This window comes from Corvus hawaiiensis, chromosome 1 (assembly GCF_020740725.1).
Source record: "Corvus hawaiiensis isolate bCorHaw1 chromosome 1, bCorHaw1.pri.cur, whole genome shotgun sequence".
In the NCBI taxonomy this organism is placed as follows: domain Eukaryota; kingdom Metazoa; phylum Chordata; class Aves; order Passeriformes; family Corvidae; genus Corvus; species Corvus hawaiiensis.
This window is the reverse complement of record NC_063213.1, coordinates 2,172,494-2,183,332: the sequence shown is the minus strand read 5'-3', so window position 1 is coordinate 2,183,332 and position 10,839 is coordinate 2,172,494. Positions and strand designations below refer to the sequence as shown.

Sequence of the window (10,839 nt, the reverse complement as noted above, 5' to 3'; positions counted from 1 at the left end):
AGCAGATTTCTCTGCACAGAGCCCATGGAAGGTTCCGTGCAAGGCCAGACATGGTGGTTCCAATGAAAGGAACGTGGTTTTCCCTATTTCACCTGTCAACAGTGTCTCCCTACAATCTATTCCCTTTTCCATCATGGCTACAACCTTCGAGGCTGCAGGACTGTCCAACAGGATCCCAAACTAATGTACTAACAGGGGAAGGAATGACTGGAACTGACAGAACCAACACCAAACTTCTTAGGTCCTTCCAGAAACATTGTGAGAAGTCATCCCTTTGCCATGGTGGGTTTTTATTGCTCTGGAGAAAGAAACTGAGTCCTTGTCCTGGTGATGCTTAGCTGAGGAATGGACTCGTGGCAGTCCTCGTGGCAGTTGAAGTGGATTTGTTTTATATTTGGATTTATTATATATTTGGGTTGTTGCCTCCCACAGAAGCTGTGTATGGATTAAATGGTGACAACACAGGTGACATCTCTTCTTCCAAAGCACACAACTCCTGTCCTACAAGAGGAAGGCATATTTATTTCCTATTTCTCCCCAGCTGAATTTCCACCCATGATACGAAGTAACATCCAGTCAAAACTATGGAACAGTGGGAAAAAGCACCCAAACGCAGGTTAAAATTAATGTTTTTTTTTTTTTTTAATTTTCATTATAAAGTTAACACATCTATCAAACTTAACTGGTAACAAAAAACAGTTACAAGACATTGCTAATGTGCTGTCAGTAGAAAATAGGGTAAAAGCCAATGAGGTCACAAGCACAACAGCAGAGCAACAACACTGTCCCGATGAGTTATTTCCGCAAATATATACTCTTACTAATATATACATTTATTCATAAAATAAATAATCATAAAAAAATCATCAGACTTAACAAAATACTGAGAGAAAAAAAAAAAGGTGACAATTCTACTTTGTACAATAGCTTTGGAATTTCAGGTTGTATCATACATGCAATCTGTACACGGGGGTGCTCGGGTGGGGTGAGGGCAGGGGTTACAGACAGTGATGGAGCTTTGAAGAAGGCGATGTAATCAGGCAGACAGTCTGTGGGAAGGGAAAGCAACGGTGAAAAAACCCACTCACAAGAAGATACTTGTCCCTGACTGCTGGACAAGCATGTTTTGTACCGTGGGGGAATCCCCTGGGGTGCTACAGGTTTGTGTTTTTTGTCTTCCACACTGCTGGTGGGCTTGTCAGAGAGTCCAAAGCTACAACAGGTCTTGTTCAGGCAGGTTTGGTCCTGGCAGTGACAGAAAGTGATGCCATAAGGGATGGATCGAGTGGGTCCCCACTGGGATGAGGAGGTGAAGGCTGAGCTGCTGTCAGCTGGGGACAGGGGCAGTAGGACAACCAGGACTACACCACAGACCGAGGAGAATTTTATCTGTACAGAAGTATTTTGGAGTTTTTGGGAGCCTGACTTGAAAAGACTCAGGCCTCTTGTGCTTTCCAAGTGGTAGCAGTGGGTGGCAAGCGTTGGGAAGGAGCTCTGACATGATGGTGCCATCCCTCAAAACCATGGGTGACACTCAGCTGCTTGCTCAGCCTGAGTCTGTAGCAGACCTGCCTTCAGAATTTTTGGTGGAGTGGAATGAATGCAGAGAAATAAATAAATACTAATAAATAATAAGAAGAAACTTGGAAAAGAAAGGGAAATGGGGAAAGCATCTCCTTACACTTTCCCAGCGTCCATGCAGGGCTGTCCAAGACCTCCCTTGGTGTGCAGAACAGGTGTGAGAAAAGGTCTACAGAGACAGAGGAGGAAACCATGTGAAAAAGACCGTGTGGCTGTTGGACCTCAGGAGCTTTCTCTATCTGGGTGCTGTTCAGCTAAGAGCAGGATTTTGCCTGTGGTTGACTTGGTGGGACCTGTCCAATTCCTTTACGTGTTCCTCAACAGGGAGAGCAGAGATGCTCCCTTGGGGTCAAATCCATGACAAACCAGGCAATAAAGTGGATTCAAATAATTATTTTTACAAAATAGGCCCACCTTCTGCTCCCCTTGGGACACTTGTACCTGATTTTTGTCAGTTTAAGTGAGAAGAGAATTGAGCCCTCAAACAGTTTTCCATCTTGGAGAATCTAAAGAGAGTTTGGAATCTAGAGTGGGATCCTGCTCATGGATGAAGACACACACTCATGGATGTCCACAAGCCTGTGTCTGCATGGGAGTCAGACATCTAAACACCCATCTCTGATGGAGAAGCATCTGCATGGAATCGTCAGATATGCCCTGAGATTTAAGGGAAGCCCACATTCTTCCAGAGTAGCTTTTAGGAGCCAGTGGGGTACCCTGGAGCATCCCAGATGGCTCTAGACACCTATTTCAATAATTAGTTCAGCCCTAAACACTACGTTTAGGCAAATGGAACCCATAATTTGGCTTGCATGGGAGTTTAAGCACCTAGCTCACATGTAGATACCTGCCTTTAAGCATCTCACTTGGCATTCCAAATCCCACTGTAGGTACCACTGCCTGGGAATCAACTCCTGGCCTCTTGTTTGTGCTTGAGAAAAATCTCCTCCTCCAAGGTGGAGATGCACCAAAGACCCCTCTGGAAACTGCAGTGAAGTGGGAGCAGACGACTTGCCCAAGCCCCTGAATACACTGGAAGGGGCAAGAATGAGGACTAAACACGCCTTCCTTGAAATGGAGGCCAGAGGAGCCTCCACTTCCCATCAAACCGAGCAATCTGCACCCCACAGCTGTTAATGGACACCTGAGCCGGGGGGTGAGGAACTGCAGATCAGGAACTTTGCTGGAGAACACAAGGGAGGGCAGCAAACACGAGGATGGAAGGGTTAAGCCATGAATAAAACAATTCAGCCAGACCCCACCACTGCTTCCAGTGAGAGAGAGGGAATCTAAAAAAAGAGATACTCCGATAACGAGAAGTCACTACTAAAACAGCCAAGATTTAGCTTGGAGGGAGGTAGAAAATAGGAAACCATAGGTATGAAAAAGAGATGAGATCTTGTCCTGCCCAGTCCACCTTCTCTCTCATCAACCAACACTCTCTTACAGCTTCTCATCCCAGCAGCTGCTGGAGTTCCAGAATGACAGATCCAAGCAAACATCCCCCTCACTGTGCCACTGCCAGCAGGATGATCCCTTCCCAGCAGCCTCAGCCTTGGAGCAGGACTCTGGAAGAGCCAGGAGTTGTTTCCCTGTGGGCAGCCCAATGAACCAGGCACAGTCTGCAGGGCAGTTGGATTTGGTGCCTTTCATGGCCCTGTTTTCATCTTCCCAAATGGATTTCATTAAAGCATCAAGGGAAGTCTGGAGTAATTTCCATAGTGCAGATCCTAGGACTGGATTCACAACTCCCAGCTCCTGCAGAGCGCTCATGCTGCAACCCTGAATATCCCCAACAACATCAAACACCAGATTTTCAGCACTGAAACCAATCTTTGAAGCTAAAAAAACAGTAAATAAGTGACCCAAAGCTCAGAGTGTTTCTCCTGTGTATGAATTTAAGGATGGGGGCATGATAAGAATATGAACATACACAACAAATGTAACATAATCCATGGACATCTCTGTGGCAATACATCTGAATGCACCGAAAACACCAAAAATATTTGAGATTGAGAGGCAGAAGAGATTACTTTCCGAGGTTTGTTAATACAGAAATCCTGCAGTGCTCAGCTAAGACGACAGTGCTAAGACTGATGCGGTCGGTGCTGACTCAGGGATTTCTGTGCCATGTTGCACCTTGTGGTGTGGTTGTCTCTGCAATCCCCTCCAAAAATTAAATCCCAACTGCTTTAGTTCTAGCACACAAAGCTTCCCATAAGGAGTGGAAGCAATTCCAGAGACTTCAAAATGCTTTGGAGAAGACTGTCAGTGCTGGGCATGACCCTCAGCCGAGAGAGGTACACCGGGGTCAAGCAACAGAAAACGTCATGCACTTCCCTCCCCGTATTTTCATTTTCTCTGAGAAAGAGAAGCCCCCAAACTCTAAAATTAAACCAAGAAAAAAACAAACCAAAACCAAACAGCAAACAACCAAACTCCTAAACTTTCCATTTCTTTCATAGAAAGAAAAGAGATGAGGCCAAATTCACCCCTTGCAGGTAACTGCACTGTATTTAATAGGTTGGATGTGGAACTGACAGGGCCTGTCCGAGCCATTTGTTCAGCTAAAGGAGAGGTTGGATAGCAGCATGTGAGAGGATGGAATGATGGTCCTTTTTTACTTTTATTTTTTGCATCTGTGTTACTTGGTTGGGTGGCATCTTTTCCCTTCTCCCTGGTACTGCCAGACACACCCCTGGTACAAACCATCTGCCTGAGGAAAAACCTCATCAGTGGACACTGAAGGGAAGGACACCAGGGATCACGGAGGTGGACTTGGCCAGCTCCCATCTGTGGGAAATGAATGATGTTTTCCTTTTGACTGTAGACTGGAGCATTACACCGAGGTGGGGGAGAAGGTTTGACAGAAAACCATTTCCAGCGAAGAGCCCAATTCAACTGCCTACACAAAGACATCTCGGGTCATCTTGGACACCCAACAGTCTCTGACTAGCCAGGTTTAAGATTTGTGTGGGTCTTAGGCTGTTGTAACAACATCTGGACCCCAGCAGGATATTGTAGGGCACCTAATATATCACTGGATATTTGTATTATTGAGTGAAATCCCAAGTCCCTTCCATAAGGAACGCCCTATGGTTTTCACAGAAGGGGAGAACCTGAGGCAGAAGGCAGCTCTGGGTGGTATTTGGACCATCTCTTGTAGGGAGGGATGGCACCAGACTCATCATTGGCTCAGTCTTTCACACCTGAACGGTGGAAGCCCTGACATGAGACACCCGGTGTAGGCAGGGGGGTGGGATCTCAGTTTTTCAAAGACACCTCCCAAATTCATGTGTAGCAGTGAGCGATGGCCCAAGCCCCTTCTCCAAAACCATGGGGTCAGACACAGGCCCAGCTCCCAGACCCCTCACAGCCTCTTTTCCACCTCAGGGATGGGTAGAATCAGACCCAGGACTGGAACCCTTGGGTGCACTTGGGGTGATGAACAGAATTCACACAGGCATTTTTCACTGACTTTAGTAGCAGCTGCTCAACCCCTTACATTGTATCATCACAGAGATGATTAATTACATAACAAACCAAACAAGTACCCACGGCCTTCGTTAAAAACCCCTTAAATGGAGGGGGAGTCCCCAACAACTGAGCTGGTTCAAGCCTGACCCCAGCTTGGAGTGAAGGAGCACAACTTCCAGCCCATCTCAGCTGATGATCAGGTTGTAGCTTCACCTCCTTGACTCATGGTGGACATCACATCATCAGTCTGGACCCATGTAAGAACTCATCATCTACTCTCAGCTCAGCAGCTGAAGTCAGAGATACACCCAGAGGGCACTCAACCAAACATAGCTTAGGTACCATCCTAAGTATAATGAATCACCTTCTGGATTTGTTTCTTGCCATTGATCCCAGCAGAAAATTAGATAAATAGCTTAGGTCAGATGAAATAAATTCCACTGTTGCAATCAAAGTTTGTTCACATCTAGAGGCAATTGCTCAGCAAATGCCCAGTTTCAATATTTTTTCCCCCTGCCTCCCAAAAAGCTTCACCTGCTGGTGATGCTGGGCTTGTTCTGGTGCAAAAGCAGAAATGGTGGATGTGAACAAGCTGCAGATGGGCTGGGGTCAGATTCCAGCTCCCATGCATGGAAGCCAAATCCTTCAACCCATTTCTTCACTGGTGTGGTACAAAAGAAGGAGTTCGAAACCACTTTGCTGAAAAATCTTAGGGTAAAACCCGTTGTGGGTGTGACCCCGCTGAAGTCAATGGATTGAAGGGACCTTGGCCTGCAACAATTTGAATTTTCACTGTTGGGTCACCATTTATTGACAGAAGTTCCTAGTAGGACGTGTCCAACATCTCTCACTGTGGCTGCTTGCACTGCATCGTATTAAGTAAACCAGATATAGCTTCCCTAAGCCCATCCTCTCCAATTTATCAACATCTTCCACCCCATAAGTGGTTTCCTGCAGAGTTTGTTGTCTTGACAGGCTGTGTTTGAATGTTGGTTATAGGGGCAATCTCCCCCTGCAGTTGCTTCCTTCTCTATTTCCCATGTTAAGGGTCTCCTTTTCACCAAGACTGCATTATAAAAACCAGTCATGCATCCATTAATTGATCTTTATTTAATTTTTCAGTGATCTACTGCCTTCTACCAGTTGGTGTGTGGCCATCGATGGGGTGCAGGGCTTACATGACAGATATCACAGATTGGTTTTCTCTCCATGCTTTTTCTTTGCTTCTCTTGATCTCCTCCTCTCTCCTTCTCTCTCTTCTGCTCTCATTTCACTGCAGCTTTTTTTTCTTTTTGCATAGCACTGATGGAAGTGCCTCCATCAATAAGCAAATCTTGCCCTTGGGCACAGCCCTGAGACAAATGGGTGATGCATAAACTGCACCAGCCTAGGAGTAGTCCCAGGAGACGCCGCAGTGACTCAGAGTCAGCCCTCGGAGGCATCATTTCCTCCTGTTTTCTCTCTGATGGGATTAAGCTCTGTTTGTTCCCTTCTTCTTCTGCGTATTCCCTCCTTTGGTTCCTGGGAAAAGGCTGACACGCACAGAGGAGCACTCTGATTTTTCTGCACAGATTTCCAGGAGTGAGCCAGCCAACAGCCATGATTACATTGCCATGAAATGGGAATTAACTCATGCCCTGTTTCCCTTCCTGTGCTGAAGAGACAGAATAAACACCAATCCATTGTCCTTTTCCAGGATAGGAACCCAAAAGCAGGGGTAAGGCAAAGAGGACACAGGGCAAGTGCATCTGAGGCTAAACCAGGCTGCGACTCCATGCTTGGTTCACCCCTCATTTATCCCAGTGTTGACCGGGAATAACTCAAGCAGGGCTACAGGGCTGTAAATACCAAGGTGATGGGCTGAGTCCATGCCTGATACCCTGAAGGAAGTCCTGATGCCCATGGAGGAGGTGAGACCTGTTTCTGTAAACCGTGTAAACTGGAATTGGAAGCAGAGCAACATGCAAAGATGGGGAGTTAGGGGTGAGCAGCAGAGATGGGCCAGAACTGCAAAGCTGAGATTTGGCTCTGTGTCCAAACTTACCCAAACTCTGGGCTGGTTCAGACTCTGGGTTTCGTCCATTTTAATCTGTGCCACTTTTACAGGTGGGAATGGCTGTAGGAATTAGGTGTGGAAACCAAGTTTGGCTTGAGTCTGAGACTGGTCCAGCTTGTGGGGTGTGGTGGTGATGGTGTGTTTGGTTCACCCTCATGTAAACTAATGGGTGACAACGAGTCCTTCAGATCCATGTTCCCGACAGACCTGTGGGCTCAGGCTGTTGCCAGGTGCCCAGGAAGCCTGCAGGAGGTGCAGAGAGTGGATGGACTAAGTGCACTTTCCACTGTTGGTGAGGGAATTCTCCAACGAGGTGGGAAGAGTGAACACTGTCCCATTCCATCCTTTTCCTGGGATGCTGAGGAGATGGATGTCCTGTGCTCAGGAGCGAGTGTCCAGGAGCCCCAGGAGACTCACTGCACCGCATGTTTCCAAGGAAGACTCACTGGTTGAGCCACGCCCTGGGGCTGGAGAACTGGAGCAGCATTCCCGTTTGTGGGACTGTCTCCTTCTCAATGCACACACTGAGTCCTCTTCACTTCACACACAAGACACTGAACTTTTCCGCACCGTGCACATCACCTGTGTGCCAACAGGGCATTTGCAGTTTTCTTTCTTTCTCTCCCTCTTCTTCTCCCTCCTTCCCTTTCTAGAGATGTCATGGAATCCTATGTGAAATCTGGCAGAAGCTACTATGCTAAAAAGTTCACACCAAGAGCTTGCTCATACTCCAGCTCTATTAGATATTTGTAGACTTCTCTGGTTCCAAGGCAAAAGCAAAGAAATAGTCATGCTCTTTATTAAAAAAAAATCATTAATTTATCTGCCTTTATTTCTTTTGCTGCTATTGCTTATATTACACAGTCTGGCCATTTGGGTTTGCAGAGAGATCTCTCAGAAAGCTCAGTGCTGCTGTCCAGCACAGCCTCTGCCTGGCTGAGGGAAAAGGAGATACTTAGGAAGATGCAAGTCTTTCAAAGGACACTTAATCACACGAGTCACTTCAGGTGGGTGAGAGCAGAGCAAATCCATGCTTTTGCTAATGCTCTTCTTTCCAGCTCAGTGTTGTGGGCTGGAAGAAAAAGCCGCTCTCCTGCTGGAGGCATCGGCGTTGGGGCAGAACTTGTGTGACTGCCAGATGTACCTCGGGATAGCCCAGAAGTCATTAGACCTATTCTATCCAACCAATTTTAGCCTTTTTAATTTTTTTTTTGTCCAGTTTTTATTCTTTCAATATCAAAAAAGTAGACTTCTCTCACGTCTGCAACCTCAGAGGAAGTAGGCTCAAAATCCATTTCTCCACTCGGAGCCCGGGGAAGGGCTTTGCCTGCTTTATTTGCACGTGTGGACATCGTAGACTCGTATGCACTCCTGGCAGCGGACGTAGCAGCACCAGTGGAAGATACAGTGACACTTCTCTTTCCGTTTCTCAGTCCTCGTGTTGTGCCCGCGGCCGCAGCACAAAAGGTCGCAACCGTCAATCCCGTGGGAAGTGACGTTGCAGATCCTGTCGCGGGTCCCAAAGGAGCCTGTCTCAGGGTTGGGCTCACAAAAGTTCGGTGAGTTCTCGTAGTAAACCAGGTCCTTCTCAGTTGGGGCCTTGAAGAAGTTGTATTTAGGCCGGAGGGTCTCCACCCAGCCGCGGGATTCCCGGTGCTTTTCCACCACCATTTCCGACGCGCTGTCGTACTTGTCCTTAAGGTAGTCGCCGATGACCCTGAAGTCCGGCTGGGACCACCAGCAGGTCTTCACTTCGCAGCTGCCCGAGAGCCCGTGGCACTTGCACTTGAGGTGCATGAGCTCAATGATAGACTGCAAAAGAGAAGGAAGGCAAAGGAGAAGGAACACATTAACCTGTAATTAAAACACTTACGACATTCTGCTACTTAGCCGTGATTTTCCAAAGAATTATGAATGTTTTCATAGATATATTTACACTCTTGAGAACAAAAGTTGTCTCACCCCCCAGTCAATGCCCTGCTCGCTGCTGGGTCTAAGATAAAACTTCTGTACTTTACAGTTTTCAGTGACTGGTTCTGATTCCCAACTCAGATTTAAAGATCTACCAAAAACTTTCACCAAGGAGATTTCGGATCATATTAACTTCCGTCTTCATGTGGAAATACTACAGTGCTGTCACCCAGGATCACAATTCAATCACATCTGGGCAGAGAAGCCAAGAACACACAAAGCTACTCAAACAATGCCTTCACAAATGAAATATGCAGCTTTTCCAGTGGAAATTAAAGGAATATGAAATGTCCTAACTGTCTAGAACAGAACTCCATCCTTTACGTATGTTTCGTGTTTACTTAAGCAAACAAGGTTCAAGCCTTGCTGTGGCTACTTTCAGAAACTGAAAAGGAATTTATTTCTATTTTTAAGCCAGGGTTATGATTTTTCTAAAATCATTTCAAACGAAAAAAACCAAAGAGCCCAACTTTTGATTTGAAACGCTCAGGCTTCGACACAAAACACTTTCCTAGGATAAACAGGAGGGTGATTATTGATCCCAGAAGTTTGCTACCTGTTTTTACCTCTTATAAAATGGGCTTAAATATTTCCAGAGGTGTTGCCCTCCAGTACTCTGAGGTGGGAGACAACCTTATGCAACCGGCTTGATAATCTGCATTTTCAGAGTGATCAGCAAATTTCTGGGTACGTGAACAGGCGAGTGCCAGCCTGAGTCCAAGAGATTTGCCATGAATCAGCACCTTGGTGTTCACCAGGTGCTTTCCTGTGTTATTTACAGAGTATCACCCGCCGCAAAGCAGGTTGCAATTAGCCATGAGAGAGAACCACAAAAGGTTTGGTTCCTATAATCACGCTGAACTTAATCAAAACTCCTGGCGGAGTGGTAGGGTTGGAGTTCCTATGGGAACTAATAGGAAACACTGCCCATGGCTCAGGTCTAGCTGGGAACATTCAAGTATGGAGACCTGGAAGAGCCGCCCCATGGGTGCTGGCATGGTGAGAACGGAAAACACCAGTGCTTTCTAAAACAGTGGGATTTCAGGCCATGGTGTGACATCTGCTTTCTAATCTCTGACACCTGTAAAATATCCTAAAATAACCCAGCACCAAGACACAAGACTTAGAGTAAAAAGACCTCTGCGGGCCTGTGATCACAGGGATGTTTGTTCATTTTTTTCCAAGGATTCTCACTTCAGAGCAAATTCTCACTTTAAAGAAAATCCCTCCTTTCCACTCTCTACAGATTCTCCACAGCCCTCTTTGTCCCACTACGCATCCCAGTAACTGCCACCAGCACGGCCCCATCCCTGGGGGTACCTGGGATAATTTAGGTCAGAGCTGGAGGAAACCACATCATCACTTGTGGTCATCTCCATTGCAGATAATTTTGGTTTCTGGTGGTATTTCCCTTTCAGAAGTTGTATTCCAACAGCTCTGCCGTGGTGCGAGGTGGGATAACTCCACCAGGGATTCATAGAATCCACTTGAGGAGCTCTCAAGAAGCCCCAGCCTGCCTGAGGACAGGTGTCCCAGCAACTGTGGTGGCTTTGCTACAGCTCTCTGCACAAAGGTCCCCCTGGATATGTGCAAGACCTTCTGCTGAGGGGACGAGACCACATTGATCTGCTCTCTGTTATCTCAGAGAAGCTGTGGCATAACCTCTGTTAGAAAGGGCTTTGTGGTTTAGTTCCACAAATTGTTTCCCACAAATCACACTCTTCTGGCACTTATGGACTATTCTTGAGATGAAA

At 46.6% G+C, this 10,839-nt stretch overlaps 1 protein-coding gene across 2 annotated transcripts in view; it reads right to left on the bottom strand.

Annotated features, from left to right (window-relative positions):
- Nucleotides 1-642: 642 nt before the first annotated feature.
- The window catches only part of WNT3A (Wnt family member 3A), a 91,230-nt gene continuing 81,033 nt past the window's right edge, over nucleotides 643-10,839 (bottom strand). For both annotated transcript variants that reach the window (XM_048307806.1, XM_048307896.1), the window contains exon 4: nucleotides 643-8,926. In XM_048307806.1, coding sequence (XP_048163763.1) covers nucleotides 8,447-8,926 — 480 coding nt within the window. In that variant the 3' untranslated portion in view covers nucleotides 643-8,446. The remainder of the gene's footprint in view (nucleotides 8,927-10,839) is intronic.